Source organism: Dromiciops gliroides, chromosome 3 (genome assembly GCF_019393635.1).
Source record: "Dromiciops gliroides isolate mDroGli1 chromosome 3, mDroGli1.pri, whole genome shotgun sequence".
In the NCBI taxonomy this organism is placed as follows: domain Eukaryota; kingdom Metazoa; phylum Chordata; class Mammalia; order Microbiotheria; family Microbiotheriidae; genus Dromiciops; species Dromiciops gliroides.
This window is the reverse complement of record NC_057863.1, coordinates 226658046-226677170: the sequence shown is the minus strand read 5'-3', so window position 1 is coordinate 226677170 and position 19125 is coordinate 226658046. Positions and strand designations below refer to the sequence as shown.

Here is a 19125-nt window from a genome sequence, read left to right as displayed (position 1 = left end):
GAGGCGGCGGCGGCGGCGGGGGCTGCAGAGCCGAGGGGCCCAGGGACCGTGTGGCGGGGAGGCGGCGGCCGAGGCAGGGTAACCATGCCTTGGCTGAGCGGGGGCCGACGGCGGAGGCAGCAGCAGCAACAGCCGCAGCAGCAACAGCAGCCGCAGCAGCAGCCTCCACAGCAGCAGCAACCGCCGCCGCCTCCGCAGCAGCAGCAGCCTCCACCGCAGCAAGGGGGGCCCGGACAGGCGCCGCCGCCGCCGCCGCCGCCGCCGCCACCACAGCAGCAGAGGGGCCGGGAGAGCTCGGAGCTGCCCCTGCCCGCAGGTTGGGAGGAGGCGCGGGACTTCGACGGCCGCATCTTCTACATTGACCACAACACCCGGCAAACCTCTTGGATCGACCCCCGGGACAGGTAAGGCGGGGTGCATATGTGTGTGCATGTGTATGTGTGTGTGTGTGTGTGCTGGAGGAGAGGGAATGGGCTGGTTGGCTAAGATGCTCGCCTCCGGTGTACCCAGGGATCCCAGTGGACGGTATCGGTAGCAGTGGCAAGGGATGGAAAAACCTCCTCCACGGAGGTGCTTTCCTGTTTCATGCCACAGCAAGGACCAAAATCAACTTTTCTCCCTCCCCTTCTTTCTACCCTTCCCCCTCCCCAACTCGAGGGGCAGGAAGTTGGACGTAACAAACTAAAGCCCACCCCTGTTGGCTCTGTGAAGTTTCTGGACCCGGGCTGGGGTTTCGGGGAGATCCCGCCCCGCTGGGCAGAGTTTGGAAAGTTGGGTTTGGAAGGACTTTGGCGATGGGCAGCGAGGTGGGGGTGTTGTTGCAGGCTCTCCCTTCTCTGAATGCGGAGCTTCCCAGCTGCCCAGGGCAGGGCTGGGCAGGAGGAGCCTCGCTCCTTCCTCCCGGATCCCAGATGGAGGAGCGGATATTCTGACTCGGTTCCTTCACGTCAGACTCTCTTTTAGTAGATTAAGAACTTGGACGCTTGGAATTTCCTCTTCTCATGTGTGATGGCTGCCTTCCCCCCCCCTTTTCCCCGCCCCCCCTTTTTTCCGATGGTGGCTTCTCGCGGTCCTACTGCGTGCCTCGGATGGGATGGTGGTCCGAAAAAACAGTCCTCCCAAATCAGACGTGCAGCCCAACGAATACAATATCGATAATCCACGAGAACTATATCCAAGGCTGCGGGAGGCCGGGACGAAGGTCCTCGGTGTGCAGGCGGACGCTGTCCCCCGGCTGGCTTTGGCTTAGGGCGAGCAGCGCACGTCCGTCCGAAGCCCTTCACTTGTGAAGCCCTTCACTATTTTTGTAGTTGTAGCTGAGATGAGCTGTCAGTCTCTCCCCGACATCCTTGTTGCTTACCTTGTTTTTAGTGTGAACTTTGTTTTCACCTAACTATGCTACTATCTGGCAAGGTAGAGCTGGGATTTTCAAACTTTTTGGAGTTTGATGACCTATTATTGTGCTTCGGTCACTCTCCCATCCCTTCTAAATGTGCTTCCTGTCATAGAGACACTTCTTCAAATGAAAATGGAAACAATTCTACTTTGGGAACTTACTGAGAATCTCCTTATATCCTTTGAGATAACAGGGACCCTGATCTGTTGGGAAATGATGTCAGGAAGTTAGAGCAACTATATTCTTTGGGGATACTACAGAAAAGAATTTTAGAAACGTGTTTTGTTTTTGTTTTTTAGAGAAAATGCATAGTAAATCCCTGATAGCTAAAGAGATTTCCAAATTCATGGCTAAGTTTTATTTCGTTTCATGAAGTTTCATTTAGTGAATTTTTGTGCTTTTAATAAAACCGAATGGGTTCAAATTTAAAACCAGCCAAGTTATTGCTAGACTGTTGCTAGTAATGCTTCTAGAGAGAAATCTATCTTAAGTCTCTGTGTCTGTACTCCTGAAATCAAGTGAGTTTCCTTTTATCTGATCCCTTGCCTCACTTAAAACAGCTTCTGAAACTTCAGCCTTCTTCTAAAGAGGCCCAAAAGAAGTGCTATGGGCCTTCAGTGCTTTAAAAAATTTTTTTGAAAGGATCTTGTATGGTCCCTTTATGCTGGCTTCCTCCTACCTATAGTAGAAAGGAAATACTCCTTGGCCTTTTGTTACTTTGAAATAAACTTGTTGAGGGGAAAGCCTGTTCGTTTGCTTCCTGAAAACTATTGATTCATAAGTCTTCCCCTCTTCCTCCTCCTCCTCTCTCAAAGGGTCCTCAGTATTTTGTTTGGATTCCTTAGAGTTCTGGGCTGGGAAACAAGTATAAAATGAGATCCAATTTTATAAGTGAAAGAAATGCTTAGTGTAAAGGTATTTTGGAAATCAGGTGAGATCATATTGTTATTTTAACCAAAAGCCCAAACCACAGCTGTTTGAGAGCTATCAAGGCTTAGACTGTGCTGGAATTGGTAGTACTGCTTGGAATGTAGAGCATTCTTAATTTTGCACTTCTTTCAAGTACACAATCAACTTGAAAATAAAAAAGGTTTAAATAATACTTTCCTTTGAGGAAACAGAAGATTATTTCAGGAGAAAAATGTGGGGAAAATCCTTTTGTTGTGGTGGTTATATTGTAGAATTTACAATAAAAATAATTGTAGACATTGCGTTTACAATTGTTTTAATAACATAAATGAGGCAAACAATATAGAAATATGAATTCTTATTCTCTTGCTGTAGTTATAATACATTTCCCCCCCATTCCTTGATTTTTTGAAATTCTTCTGGAGAATGTGCTATAAAATGACTTTTCCATCTTTTTAAATCCAATTTTTGTTGCTGGAGACCTTGCTTGTCGTAATCTAACATTCTTCTAAAGGTTTACTGAACCCTTGAACTGGGCATGTATGTGTTAGTTAATCAAAGTCAGTGAAACTAAAGTCAATATTTTAGGTTTTAGTAAAGTAAAACCATGTCTATGCTTTTTATATGAGACAATGTTTTTATAGTAAGTGAAAATGCAACAGGGGACAGTTTGAACTTCAGCTCCCATAATACCTTGCCAGAAATATGTATGGAATGTTAAGCAGGCCACAAACGTTTAAGTGGAGTCTCTGTTAAAGATTGTAATAGTAATGTTTGCAGTTCCTCTTTTTCACAACACAACATTGCTCATTTTTTATTAGTGCCTGGTTATCCTCTAAGTTGTAATTAATTTTTATTATATGTTGAGAACTGTGCTGAGAATTTTTCATATATGATTCTGACACTGTTAAATCTTGTTTGGGGCACACTGGCAAGTAGTATACTACCCACAGTCCCCTAAAATTAGAGAATTTAGTCGTGGTGTTGTTCCCTCACCAAAACTGGTTGTAAATAGGGAGCTGACTGGAGAGAAGGAACATAAATCAAATCTTTCTTAAAAGAGTTAAGTTATAGAAGAAAGAATTAACAGAATGGATTAAGCAAAACCAGCTGATTACTGCTGTACTATTCAAAGCCATTTCATATGTAACTAAGCATTTCAATAGCATTAAAATAACCTTCAAAATTTAAAATTGTTACCCCCCCTCCCCCCGCCAAAAAAAGCTTTGCTATTGGCTAAATAGGATAAATTTCAGCTAATTTTGCCCCTAGGATAGTTCCCATGTACTTTGGTTCCAGTGGGTTGACCATTAATGAATTATGGGAACTGAAGTTTCTTATTATTGGTATCAAAAAGAGAATTCATTCCTATATTAAAATGTTTAGGCATGTAGATAAAATATTCTTTAAGAAAAAGTACTTTACAGTTGTGTGAACAAAAACAAAAAAACCCTGGTCTTACCTTAAAGCTTTCTGTGATGTGTTTTTTATACCTGAAAACTTTGGAAATTCAAAATTAATTTTGTTTGATTGAGAAAGGTTAGTGTGTAATTTATAAGACTATCAGTTTCATTACATCGTTGTTGTTGTTGTTGTTTGTCCTTTGTTCTCGAAGAGGTTACAGATTACCAAGCAGTACACAGAATTTATGTGAAGCCATGGAATCAACTTTATGTTTGTAAATTGTTTCGGAGGTGCTGTTAGAAATAACTCTCTCTTTCTTTCTTTCTTGGTGAGTCAATGAGGGTTAAGTGACTTGCCCAGGGTCACACAGCTAGTAAGTATCAAGTGTTTGAAGCTGGATTTGAACTCAGGTCCTCCTGAATCCAGGGCCAGTGATTTATCCACTGCACTGCCCAGCTGCCTGCAAGAAATAACTATTTCTAATTCATTGGAATTTTCTGATGCTTTATGAGAAAGAACTGATCTCTGTTGGTAAAGGAGTTTCTACTTCCATGAGTTCCTTAATAAATAAAATCATAGGTCCAAAGCACTGGGCTTGGAATCAGAAAGACTCATCTTCATGAGTTCAAATCTAGTCTTAGACACTTACTAGCTGTAGGCTAGTAGACCTTGGGCAAGTCACTTAGTCCTGTTTGCCTCAGTTTCCTCATCTGTAAAATGAGCTGGAGAAGGAAATGGCAAACCATTCCATTATCTCTCCCAAGAAAACCCCAAAACGGGATCACCAAGAATTGGACATGACTGAAGCTACAGAACAACAACGAAATTGTTTATGGTCGTTGAGGTTAAGAGGTTTTAGTATAAAGCAATTAAGATTATGATTTGGGGGACATAGTTTTGAGTCGATTTATATAGTCTTTGTGGCATACTGGTTAAAAGCAATACTTGGGACCAGAAAGATGTCTTCAAGTCTTCTCATATATATGTACTGTGTGGTGCTGGACAAGTGATTACCTCTTAGTGCCCTCAGCAACACTCAAAAGAGGATAAGTTGCTGAGAAGGTGCTGACAATTGTTAGGGGCAGTTTCCTCAGTGATTTCCTTGTAACAGTAAAATCACTGGTCCTTCCTGGTCTCTATCTCTATGGTGATATAGTATTTTAAATCACATTAGTTTTTGGTAGGTAAAAATTTGGAAGTAAGCAGCAGGCTATTTTGAGAGAATCAGTTGCTTCTTTTAATTGTTTAAGCCCATATTTCTTGAGAAATTGTCTTTGTAGCTTATTTGAGTCTTGATGTTGCTAACTATAGTTCAGATTTAAGAAAGGCAGTACTGGAAAACTAAACAGTTCATCATAGAAGTTGTATGTGTATCTTGGAGATTAAAGAGGAAATGTATGGATAACACTGTTGTTAGGAGGGAAACATAACATACACGTTAAAATTTTTCTGGTATCAAATTGGGTAGAGGAATCAAGAAAACCTGAATTCAAGTGTTACTTAATATACATATTAGCTGTGTGTGACCCTGGGCAAGTTACTTGCCATCTCGGTGTCCCAGGCAGAATGCATTAGCAGAGGGAATTTCCTTATTCAATATTCCTTATATAAATAAAATATCAGGCCTGAAATAAAAAAGATAGTGAGCTACATTATTCATCATTTCATACATTAATCAAATTGCACTGAAGCACTTTGAACAGTTTTACTATATCTTGCTTTAAAGAAGAAACTGCATATATGTGCATACATACATATACTCTGTACACAATTTTTTCTTTTTTTTTTTTCTTTTGGGGCAATGGGGGTTACGTGACTTGCCCAGGGTCACACAGCTAGTAAGTGTCAAGTGTCTGAGGCTGGATTTGAACTCAGGTACTCCTGAATCCAGGGCTGGTGCTTTATCCACTGCGCCACCTAGCTGCCCCTTGTACACAAATATTTAAGTATGCTAATTCTATATTAAGGGCTATCTAAAATAACCAAGTAGGTGACATAATTGTTACCTTCTTGGAACTTTTAGTTTAGAATGAACTTACAAAAGTGTTTTCTATGTTTGTCTTAGTTTACTCTTAGTTTAAATAAACTATTCCTGATGAGTTGTCTGAAACACTGAGGTATATGTGTGTGGTTAGATATGTTTTTGTGTGAATATACATGCCCACACACATATATACACACAGATACAAATGTATGTATGCATACATACATATGTCCATCTACACACATATACTTACACATATGTGTGTGTGTCTACACACACTCACATGCTATATTTATATTTTTCATTGGTAAAAGGAACTCCCAGTTGAGGAAATTCTCTTCTATAACTGAACCATCACTACTACTTCTACAGTATGGTCTTAGACTCTCTAAGAACACCAAGAGGTTTAGTGACTTGCCTAGAATGGTGCAATACAAGCAGTATGTGTCAGAATATTGACTTTATAAGGTCAGATAGTCTCAATCTTAAGGCCAAATCTCCAGTCTATGTGTGAAAACCTCCTTTCTGTTTGTATATAATTTTAGTGTTGGTTTAGATAATATACCTGCTCCTAAAATAGTAGGAACGCCCAGATCCAAGAATGGCTTCATTTTGGGTGTTCAACTGCTCCTTTGTGTCATAACCCTTTTAAGAAAGATGAATAAAATACAAAAAAATAAGGCCTAGTCCTCTTGAAATACATAATTTCCTTTTTCTTCTCTTTCATTCTAGTTTTTAACATTGGAGTAAAGTTTTTCTTATCCTTCCTGGTAGATGATAATGTAGGGACTTTAGTGATACTTTTTGGAAAATTAGGGGATTTAAGTTGTGTAGAGAAGAACCTTCACTCTTTTTTTGTTGTTGTTTTGTTTTGTTTTTTGGGTTGTTGTTTTTTTTTGTGAGGCAATTGGCGTTAAGTGACTTGCCCAGGGTCACACAGCTAGTAATTGTTTTATTGTTTTTTTTGCAGGGCAGTGAGGGTTAAGTGACTTGCCCAGGGTCACACAGCTAGTAAGTGTCAAGTGTCTGAGGCTGGATTTGAACTCAGGTACTCCTGAATCCAGGGCAGGTGCTCTAACCACTGCGCCACCTAGTTGTCGCTGAACCTTCACTCTTAATTCTGTTTTGTTTTGTTGGGTTTTTTTTTAACCAATCTTAGCCACAGAGAGAGGGTGACTTAATGGAGAGAGAAATGTCCTTGGAATCTGAAAGACCCAGATTCAATCCCAACTTCAAGACATACTGGCTGTGTGACCCTGGGCAAGTTCTCCAAGCAACTTTCTAAGACTAAATTTCAGAGAAGGCACCTTTCTGCCTTGTTAGAGGAAGTTCTTCACCTGGAACCTGTACACTGTTGAAATCATAGGTTCAACAGCAACAACAAAAAACTTCACCACTATCCTAATTAACATAGTTAGACTCTCAAATAGGGGGAGTGGTGAAAGTAAATGAAATCTTGAGTTCAACTCACCCCACCCACTGGTGAAATTGGTGCATGTTTATGCAATGCCTACTATGTAGGGAATGCTGTGGCAAAAGCTATCTGGAATTCAGCAAATGCAAAAGCAGGTGTCCTAATTGGGGAAAGAAGAAAAAAATGAAAAAAAATAAGCTAATTTAAATTTTTATTTATCATAACAACCTCAGATGTCTCATAAATTCCCACATGATCATCAAATGAATTAAACAGGCAATAATTGCTATAGGAGTTCCAAAAAGGTAGCGATGAGGTCAAAAAGTGTTGATAGCATCATTTTACAGATAAATGAATGAGTAAGAAAGCATTTATTAAGTGTTTGCTATATGCCAGGTTCTGCTCTAAATGCTGGGGATACAAATACAAAAAATGACACTCTTCTATCAGTGAGTTTATATTCTATTTGGGTAAAACAAGTATGAAAAGATGAGTAGTCACGGGAAAAGATGAAGTCACAGAGAGGGTGAATGGATTCATAGAGTGATAAAAGAGTATGCCCTTACCAGAAGACAATAAACATTTATTAGACACTTACTGTGTGCTAAACTCTCTTAAGCACTGAAAACACAAAGAAAGGCAAAAACCAGAACCTGCTCTCAAGGAGCTCACATTCTAATGGGGGAAGATAACATGAGAACAACTCTGTGCAAACTAGGTATACGAAGGATAAATTAGAGAGGCAATCCTAAAGGTAAAGCATTAGCATTAAGAGGAACCAAGAAGGGGCAGCTAGGTGGCACAGTGGATAAAGCACTGGCCCTGGATTCAGAAGGACCTGAGTTCAAATCCAGCCTCAAACACTTGACCCTAGCTGGGTGACCCTTGGCAAATCACTTAACCCTCATTGCCCCACCAAAAAAAACCAAAAAACAAACAAAAAACAAACAAAAAAAAGGAACCAAGAACGACTTCTTGCCGAAGGTGGAATTTTAGCTGAGACCTGAAGGAAACCAGGAAGTGAACATGAGGAAAGAGAGATTTCCAGTCATTGGGTATAGTCAGTACCCAAGAAAGCTCATGGAGTCAGGAAGTGGAATGTTTTGTGTGAGCAACAACAAGGAGGCCAGTGTCACTGGAGTATACCTTATGGAAGGGGCAGGAAGGTGTAAGAAGACTGGAAGAGTAGGATGGGGCTAGGTTATGAAAGGTTTTAAAAGCCAAATGGGAAAAAAAAAGAGCCAAATGGAATTTTATATTTGATCCTTGAAGTAAAAGGGAGTGAGAGGAGTTTAGTGAATAGGAATATGAAAGGCACCATCTATGCTTTAGGAAGAAGATTTGAGTGGAGGATGGACTGATGTGGGGAAACTTGGGGAAAAAACAAACAACAACCTAGCAGTATTTATTTGGTTATTGTTTGCTGAACAAAGAGGTTTAAGCCTGAGTTTGAGGCAGAGGAGTGGGAAGGTGGAGTTTTGGATCAGTGCCATGAGAGCCCAGAAAGATGAAAATATTAAGATCCAAGGAGACTGTGTGATTTGCTCTGATGTGAGTCATCATTATTAACCAGCATTTATTTGAGTGCAAACTACAGGAAAGGCTTTGATTGAGGAGGCAGAAGTTGAATTGAGTGTTGAATGGATAATCTTTGATTCTTCAAGAAGTAGGCAAGAAGGCTGGGGATGTCTTGAAATTGGGTCTTTAGGGAGAACAGATGAGTTCACACGCTCTAAGGCAGTGAAGCAGAAGACATACTTGAGCTTTAGTGTGTAGATCAGTTTAGATGTTTTATGGTACAATATAAAACGTGCTGTATTTGGAGTCAAAGGGTGATGGGTTCAAATGCTGGCTGCGTGACCTTGAACAAATTATTTACTTTTTCTGGGCTTCAGTTTCCTGATGTTTTAATTGAGTGGATTATACTAGACCAGGAGACTGTTGCCTTCTGCCTATTTTTTCATAGAGTCCAGGAACAAAGGATGATTTTTACAATAAAACTTTATTTTAAAATGTAAAAAAACCAAAAACCTCCACCATTCTTAGATTCAAACGAAATACTTGATATTCCCCACCCAAAACTTAGTTTTTTCTAACATCTCTAGATCATTAATGGTATTAGTATCCTGCTAGTCACCCTGTCCTAAAACCCAGTCGATTCTTTTTCCCCCATATATAGTCATTTTCCCCTCAAAATTTCAATATATCCACATTTCACATTTGTCCTCACATAGCTCAGTCCCTAGTTTAGACCCTCATCAAATCTCTACTGGTTTATCGAAGTAGCCTCTTAATATTTCAGCCCAAAGACTCAAATGTTTTCAATTTATCTTCTATACAGCCATCAGATTTATATTCTTTCTTTTTAAATAGTATTTTTTTCAATTACATGTGAAGACAATTTTAAACATTCTTTTAAAAAATTTTTGAGTTCTAAATTATCTCCATCCCTCCCTCCCTCAGCATCCCCTCCCTAAATGACTTTATATAGGTTATGTATGTGCAACTATATGAAATATATTTCCATATTAGTTGTGTTGTGAAAGAAAAAACAGAACAAAAGAAAAGAACCACAAAAAAAGTGAAAATAGTTTGCTTCAATCTGCATTTAGGTTTCATCAGTTCTTCCTCTCATTGTGGATAACATTTTCTATCATGAGTCCTTTGGACAAATTGATATTCTTAAAGTACAGGTCTGACCATCTCACTCCTTTGCTCAGGAAGCTTTATTGGTACCTTTAGGATAAGGTGTCAACTCCTGTCTAGCATTTAAATCCCTTCTCAAGCTTGATCTAATCTATATTTTCTGACTTGTTTAATATCATCCCTTGTGTATCCTACTTGACCTCATCCATACTTTTCCTGGAATGCTTTTTCTTTTTCTTTTTTAAATAGTAAACATTTTTTATTTAAAGTTTTGAGTTCCAAATTTTGTCCCTCCTTCCCTCTCTTCCCACCCCCCTCCCTGAGGTGGTAAGTAATCAGATACAGGTTATACATGTTGTGTTTTTTTAAATTATGGCTAAAACTGTATTTTCTAAATTAATTGCTATTGCTGTGTCTTATAAATTAAATCGCTATTGCACCAGTTTTGGCAGTAAACATTTATTATTCATTATTATTATATATAACAGTAAAGGATTGACTATGTGGTAGTTATCATGAGCAGGAGAAAAGCCCCAAAAGGTCCATACTGTCTCTCAGAGAGAATTTAGAAGATCTACAAAATCTACATTTGTCCTAAGAGCTGCAGTGCACACTAAGAGAGCAAGCGAAGAGGCAGCCAAGAGCCAAGAGCCAGAGCTAAGAGAAAAACAGACCCTGGCTTGGCCAAGGGTTTTATCCTCTTTTGATAGAGGCTGGTCGTTATATACATTGATCAAAGCTAATTGGTTAGCATCATTCAATTCCAGTGGTTGACCTGACTTGAGGGTGGTCTAAATGAAAATGAACTCTACAGATGACGTCAGGGAAAGAATGTAAAAGACCCTGACTGAAGGGTAAAGGTGGAGTCCAGTATCTAGGTGTAGTTTGATCCCTTGAGTTCACTGAGCTAGACAAAAGAATCAATCTCCATTTCTTTTGTTTCTTTGGGCCTGTCTCAGGCAAGATCTGCTGAAATTCCTCAAGAACTGGACTTTCTGGAGTGTGTGTGTGTGTGTGTGTGTGTGTGGTGTGTGTGTGTGTGGGGGGGTGTAAAGGGCTGAAACTGATCTTTGGGTCTCCCAAAGAAATCCATTATTAATAATTATTTTCTCACAATGTGCAATTATGTAAAACAATATCATATTGGTCATTTTGTATAAGAGAACTTGAAAGAAAGAAAAAAAAAGAAAGTGAAAAATAGCATGCTTTAGTTAGTGTTCAATCAATATCACTTCTTTTGTTGGAGGTGGATAGTATACTTCATCACTGGTCCTTTGGGATTGTCTTGGATCATTATATTGAGGAGAATAGTTAAGTCATTCACAGTTCTTCATCACACAATATTGCTGTCACTGTGTACAGTGTTCTCCTGGTTCTGCTCATTTCACTATACATCAGTTCATATACGTCTTTCCAGGCCTTTCTGAAGTCATCCTGCTTGTCATTTCCTATAGCACAATAATTGGAATGTTTTTTCTTTTTACCGCTATCTCACTGAATTCCTTGTTCCATTCAAGGCCGAGCCCAAGTGCCACATCCTACACTGGGTGCAGTGGATAGAACACTGGGCCTTGGAGTCAGGAGGACCTGAGTTCAAATTCAGCCTCAGACACTTGATACTTACTAGGTGTGTGACCCTGGGCAAGTTACTTAACCCTGATTACCTCAAACATCTGGGGCCATCTCTAGTCATCCTGATATATATCTTGCCACTACACCCAGATGGCTCTGGAGGGGAGAGTGAGGCTGATAACTTTATAGAGCCCTCCCTCACTTAAATCCAATTCATTGCAAGTCATGTCATCTGTCATGGTAGTTTTTGAGAATAAAGGACAAACAACAACAATGACTCTTCCTGGTTCCCTCCTCCCTCTCCCCCCAATGACTTTGTATTTACTTACATGTGGTTTTCCCTTGAGTAGGATATTTGCTTTTTGCTTTTTTGTTTTGTTTTGTTTTTTTGCGGGGCAATGGAGGTTAAGTGACTTGCCCAGGGTCAGGATATTTTCTTTTTGAAGTCAGGAAACTGTTTCCTTTTTTTTCTTTTGTATCCATAACACCTAGCCCACTTTCAGCCTCACTTACCTCCCCTTTTATTTAACCTGACTTTTTAAAAGATGGTTTATCAACATTTTTCTTATCAATGGTATGTCAGCATAGATTTGCCTCTGCACTATACCATGGATAATCTCCGGAGAACTCTCTGGAGAGCTAAGAAAATTATCCAAAATTTCACTGCCAGTTTATCAGAGACAGCAGTTGAGAAACAGTTGGTGTTCCTGACCCTAAGACTGGCCCTGTGCTGCTGACTGGCCCTCTATCTACTAGGACTGGCAAATAGCAGGTACTTAATAAGGCTTGTTGAATTTCATTGAACTGAAATATTATTCAATCCTTCTGTTTGAATTCTCCTTACTAACACTTGGTCTACGACCTTATCATCCCATTTCTATACTTCTGTGATAGTGTTCCTTCTATCTGATCTCCCTGCTTCCATCAATTCAACTGAAATTGCTCTTTCCCAAGACAAATCTTATGGTCTTTTCATAATCCTCATCCTCCTTGAACTCTGTGGCATTTGGCATTGTTGATCTTCCTCTCATCTGAGTCACTCTCTCCTCTAGGTTTCAATGATACTCTTTCTTTTCTCCTACCTTGACCTGATCATTTCTTCTCAGACTTCTTTACTAGATCTTTGTCTATGTCAAACCTACACCTGTGGGTGTCCTTTAAGGCTCTAGCCTAACCCCTTTTCTTTTTTCTTCTGTATTTCATCTCACAACGTGATCTCATCAACCCCCATGGATCAGATCATCATTTCTGACTATTTCTGTTTTATTTATCCAGTCTCAGTATGTCTCCTGAGCTACATAGTCTTACTTTTTGATCATTTTGAACTGAATGTCCTATAGGTGTCAAATTCAACAAAAACACAGAACTCATGATCATTTCTCCCAAATCTTCCTCTCTTTCCAACTTTTTTATTAGTGTGGAGGGTTCTACTATCCTCTTGTGGCATGGGTTATCAAACTCTGTGCTAACCTTGACTTATCACTCTTATGTACCCGATGTAGCCAATCAATTGACAAATCTTTTCATTTTTAATCTCATTTTTACAACATCTTTCATAGGACTCCTCTTGGCTTGAAGCCACTACCCTAGTTGAGATCTTTATCATGAGTGGATTTTTGCAGAAGCTTTCTAATTGCCTCTGGTCTTTCCACACTCCAAGTCATCAACCACTGGATGAATGTATAGTGGTTCACTATTATTCTGAGGTCAAATATAAATTCCTTTGACCGTTAAAGCCTTAATCCATAACACCTATGTCTTCCACATACTATTGAGCTACTTGCTGTTTCTTTATTTCTTTCTTTCTTTCTTTCTTTCTTTTTTTTTTTTTTGCGGGGCAATTGGGGTTAAGTGACTTGCCCAGGGTCACACAGCTGGTAAGTGTTAAGTGTCTGAAGCTGAATTTGAACTCAGGTCCTCCTGAATCCAGGGCAGGTGCTCTATCCACTGTGCCACCTAGTTGCCCTCTACTTGCTGTTTCTTTCACAAGCTCTCTTCTATCTTCCCTGCTTTAGGAATTGTCTGTCACCCATACCTGGAATGCCCTTCATCCTCATCATTTCAACCTCCTGAAATCCCTGGCTTACTTCAGGACTCAGTCCAAAAGTCACAAATGCCTCTTGCAGGACCCCCTTCAAGTTCCCCTGCCCAGTGCTAGTCTTCCACTCTTAAAATACCTTCTTTCTGTTATTTCAGTTCTACTTACTTATATCCATGTTGCCTCCCCTTTAGAATGTAAGCTTCTTGAGGTCAGTTACTGTTGTTGCTTTTCCTTGTATTCCTCCCCCTTAACGCAGTTCTTGGTAACAAGAAAGTGCCTAATAAATGATTGTTGATTTATGACCCCTGCTCAGAAATGTTCAGTCATTCTCTTTTGGCTAGAAGATAAAGTTAAGTCTCTCTGACTGGCATTCATGGCCCTCCAGAGTCTTAACCCCCCATCTTTCTTTCCCGGTATGATGTAGTGTGTAGTGAACAAGCACAGGAGTCAGGAAGACCTGGGTTCAAGTTTAGTGTTCTTTAACTCATGGTCTCAGTGCCCTAGGCCACCCTTTTTTAAGACTCTACATTTCTGAGAAGACACCATTCTGCACTGCTAGAGCAAATTCCTTACACCAGTGAAATAACAGGTCCTTTAGAGGGAAAAAAATCTTGTGTGAGAATTATGGGTCGATTTGAGTGGTGAATGATTCTGCCAGGCCACAGGTCAATTAGAGGTTATTCCAGTATTCTGTAAACGAGGTGATTAAGATTTAAGTGGCTGGTAGTCAAGGAAGTGGTAGTTGTCTGATATATCATAAAGAAAAAAATCAGTATGGCAGCATTACTTTAATATCATGATGGTATTGGGAGTTATAGAAGGATAGTAAGACACTTCAGTCCTCTGACACTGGAAAAAATGGTGGCATCATGAATTTCTTGGTAGTTAGTCATTTTCATTTTCCTTAGTCCCCAATATACCAACCCTGCTAATCAGTATTCTGAATTGTACCACAGTAAGATGAATTATTTTAGGAGTACACAGTAATAAAAGTAGTTCAAAAGAAAAGAACTCTTCGAGCCCTGTTTACCTCATCTGTAACATAAAGGCTACTAGACATCTAAGGCCCTTTCTACCTCCTAGATTTTACCATTAAGTGCATGATTTCACACTTTCTACCAGGGAATACTTAAAGAGGCGCTAACTCTGGGGTCCGAGAAAGATCCTGGGCAAAATTCTGCCTTTTTTTTTTTTTTAGTGAGGCAATTGGGGTTAAGTGACTTGCCCAGGGTCACACAGCTAGTAAGTGTATAAAGTGTTTGAGGCCGGATTTCAACTCAGGTACTCCTGACTCCAGGGCCGGTGCTCTATCCACTGCGCCACCTAGCTGCCCCCAAAATTCTGCCTTTTGACACTATTTTGTGACCTTGTACAAAATACTTATTAACCTCCCGGGCCTCAATTTCCTCATCTATAAAATAAAGGATTTGGACTAGATGTACTTTTAAGTTTCCTCCAGCTCTAAATCTATAATATGCCTACCTGCAAATTCCCATCCTCCCCAAAATTTACCTTGTATTTAATTTTTATAGATTTATGTACATGCTGTCTACTTCAATAGAATGTGATTTCTTTGAAGTTCTATTTAATTTTCTTTTGTTTTTGTTTTGTTTTTTGGTGAGGCAATTGGGGTTAAGTGACTTAGCCAGGGTCACACAGCCAGTAAGTGTTAAGTGTCTGAGGCCGGATTCTATTTCATTTTTATCTTTGTATACCCATCACCTACCACAGTGCCTGCCACATTTTAGGTGCTTAATACAAGTTTGTTGATTGATAAGATCCATTTTCATAGTGGTTGATTTCTAGAAGTTAGGTTAGAATTTTATTTTTCATGATGTCACAGTATGGAATATATTTAAAAGGTCAATTCAGGATTACAAGCATTAAATCCCTAATAATGCACCAGGCACTGGATTTGAGAGCAAAAAGGACAAGAGTTTTCTTATAAAAACATTTATTTTTTTAAAAAACCTCAAATTTAGCTAGGTGGCATAGTTGGTAGAGAGTTAGGAAAATCTGCATTTGAATCTGGTCTGACACTAATTGTGTGACCCTGAGGGCAAACCTCTGTTTGCCTCAGTTTCCTCATCTGTAAAATGGGGATAATAATAGCAGGTACTTCCCAGTGTTGTTGTAAGGCTCAAATGAGATAATAATTGTAAAGCATGTTGTATAATGCTTGGCACATAGTAAGCACTATGTAAATCTTAACTATCATCATCATCACCATCAATTTATTTTCCCTGTTTTTTAGCCAGAAACATTTACTCTTTAAAATTCAGTGCCATTAAATTCTGGTCTTTTCATTAGGAAAATTTGAAAGCCCCTTATTTCATTGAGTGTCCCACTTTTCCCCTTAAGGATTATGCTCAGTTTTGCTGGGTAGTTGATTCTTGGTTGTAATCCAAGATCTTTTGCCTTCTGGAAAATCCTATTCCAAGCCTTTACTGTTGAAGCTGCAAGGTCCTGTGCAATCCTGACTATAGCTCCTTGATCTTTGAATTGTTTCTTTCTGGCTGTTTGGAGTGCCATTCAATTCTGAAAGCCTGTATTAAGTGTCTTGTGTGTGCTGAACACTCCATGGCCCATGATTTAATGGATTTTACTAGCTGAAGTACAGTAGCTTGCCCTTCACACATACTCTGTAACTACCCAATGCATGTGGTTGTATATGAGGTTTAAGGTAGCAAGGACCATTGGAGGAGGAGGAGGAAAGATTGGAAAGACTTCCTGATGAAGATAACTTTTGAGTCACTGGACTTCAAAGGGTACAGGTGGAGGACATTTCAGACTTAGAGAACATCCTGGATTGCTCAAGGTTTGGGGCTGGTATTGGGTGAGATGGAAGTACAATGTGAGTAGTCCACTTTGATTGGAGTTTAGAATAGTATGAAATAAGCCTGCAAAGGTAGTTTGGTGTGTTGTTGAAGATGATTTTCTTTGAGGTGGATGGTGTCTCAAAAGTAATAAATTTCATTGTTTAGAGGTAGTAGAAGGAGAGAAGGAATATTTGGATAAATCCTAACCCATCCTTTTTGGCACTCGATACAACCAGCCACACCCTCTTCTGTGAACTGCTCTGTCCTAGGTTGATAGTATTTATGGCTGGGAATAAAGAGAATTTCCTGTGTTTAATATCTATAAGACCTGTATTTCTTTGCCTCTTCCACTAGAGTAAAGGAACAACAGGACAAGAACCTGAAAGTTCATAACTATAGCTATTTTGTGTTATACCAGCATAATCAGATTACCTAAATGGCTGGTCTTCTGTTCCAAGGTGGGGGCATTTAAAAAAAAAAATTTTTTTAAGGCAGATTAGACTGGGATTCAAACACACCCTTACTGTTTTCTTACTTTTAATTGGTTAAGCATTTAACTTCCCTCTGCTTTCCTTTCTTATTATAGGTAGGAAAAAGTATTGGAAAATATATTTGAAATTTTTCTGGACCTTGTTGCTATAGATTCAGAGTGATCTCAAAGTAGAGATCTTGACACAATTCCATTGTGGCGTTTTGTCCCCAGTGCCTGAAATATTCTTCCTCTCTCCTACTGCTTCTTGGATCTCTAGTTCCCTACAAGGATCAGCTTGGGTGACACTTCTTTCAGGAGACCTTTTTTGATTTCTCCATTTGTATTTCTCCCCAACTCTAACCATGGTGTATTAAATCTATATATTTCCCAACTTATTTATTTCTGAACTTGTCTTTTCTGAAGAGAAGGTAAATTCCTTGAGGGCAGGGATTTGTTTTACTTTTGTAAGACACATAGTAGGTTCTTAAATAAATGATTATGGTGTGAAATTTTTTTTGGATCCACAAAGTCAATCCTTTTGATGTCCTCTAAGAAAATCTCTTTTGGTATTATTGTTTTAAATTTTGTGAGTTTTAAACTTTCCTCTCCCTTTTAGAAGGGGCTGATTTGAATTTTAGCCTTGTGAGGATAAGATTATTTAACTATAGACTATTACAGTGTTACCAATAGACTATTACAGTGTTCAATACTCCTCAATTACATATAGGAATAGGTGTCTAGGACATTGGATTGGTACTGTCTTTACCTCCAGAGAGCTGTTCCTTTGCTCCTGAAGTTGATTAGAAGTGGCTCCTTTAAAACTTAATGGCTTATAAAGACAATTCCCTTTATTGCATCCCAATTTCCACTTTATGTTTGACATCTCTCCTTTCCCCCTCCCTTCCAATATTATACCAGATTTTCTTTGAGTGGCCCAGGAGTACCTCTTTATTTTGTTTCAGTCAGGTTGACAGTAACCATACAAATACAAGAATAAATAATGTGAGATGGGGGGAAAACTCCTTAGAGTCTAGACTTCTGTGGCTTACTGATGAACACATTAATCATCCCTTCACATTCTTTTTCTCTGAATAAACTATGTGGTAAAACCAGCAATACCTGAATCTGTCTACTGTACAGAAAATATAGGTACATGTTTCTATACAGGAATATGTGCTTTTGCACTATCTTACTACCAACCGACCTAAATTTGTTAGCTATTTCCTAAAATAATAATGCCTGGCATTTAAGTTGGATTTGCGGGGGTCCTTTTTCCCATGTTATCTCATGGGATAATGTGCCCCAGGTGGTGCTTGATGTTTGTAGGGGTTAACACTTCATATTGCTCTCCAGAATTCCAGGAATTCAACTGTGCACTCTATTTGTAGAGAGGACTGGCTGACTTGAATGCAGAGAAGATACCAGGTTTTAGGGGATTTTTTTTTTTTTTTTGCTTTCGTGTTGGGGGAGGGAGAGAATTGGCACTTGGCATGCATGGGGAAGAGAGATACTGTTTTAGCTCAATTGTGGTCAGTCATCCAGAAAAGGTATGTCTATGGCATAATGTAACCAGTCTCCAGCTTTTTTTCCCCCATGAGGTGCCTCCCTGAAGAGTTTAGTTTTTAGCTATTCCTCTGTTCTCAAGGATATGAGGGATGCTGGTATATGCCCCTATTCCCTTCCCAGTAGAAGATAAACTTCTTCTAGGACAGATCTTTTTTTTTTGTCTTTGTATCCTCATAACCTAATATATAGCATAATTAATGCAGGGCATAGAGTAGATGCTTAATCCATCTACTATATGCTCATTGAATTGGTTCCATTTCAAGTTGGTAGAGTTGGCCTTTAAGGTCGAATGGTTGATAATGATCAGTTATGTATCCCTAACATATATAGTGGTGCAGAGGACAGTCATCCTTTTCTCTTAGCATCGAGTCCATTCCACTTGGTGTCTGAGTTAGCTAGAAGAGGGTGGATGCTATTGGACTGGTTGCCATTTTCCTTCCAATCTGGGATAGTTGTGAAGAACCATCTGAAGGAAAAAGATAGAGCAGAGTTGGTGGAAGTTGCCAAAGTGTAGGATAAAGTTTTAAGAATTTTCCTTAAGCATGTAGCAGTAAGACTTTTTTCCCTTTAGGTCTAATCTAACCTTTTTCTTCATATTTGTGCAGTTTGTTGTTTATTTGTCTGTTTTGTATTAAGATAGTGTGCTCCCCACAATACCCTATTCATGGTAGGGGCTCAGTAAATATTTGTTTTTCTTGATGATTACAATACAAACGATAATGTTGATTCTTTGGCATTCTTAATTCTAGGACTATGCAGTTGGAATTTCACTTCTGAAATTCCAAATACCTATTGTGCTGCTTTCTGACTTGAGGATTGCTCCTATCTTCCTTGAAAAGTTACCTTTGACCAGTTCTTATCTTGCTCTGTGAACCTACTCTCTTTTCCCCTGAAATCTTTGT

General features: G+C 39.3%; 1 protein-coding gene across 4 annotated transcripts in view; it reads left to right on the top strand.

The window, feature by feature from the left end:
• Window positions 1-19125, top strand: part of WWC3 (WWC family member 3) — a 212791-nt gene continuing 193666 nt past the window's right edge. For 3 of the 4 annotated variants that reach the window (XM_043996696.1, XM_043996697.1, XM_043996695.1), the window contains exon 1: window positions 1-404. In XM_043996696.1, the coding sequence (XP_043852631.1) occupies window positions 85-404 (320 nt within the window). In that variant the 5' untranslated portion in view covers window positions 1-84. The remainder of the gene's footprint in view (window positions 405-19125) is intronic. The other variant, XM_043996698.1, reaches the window with a different exon arrangement.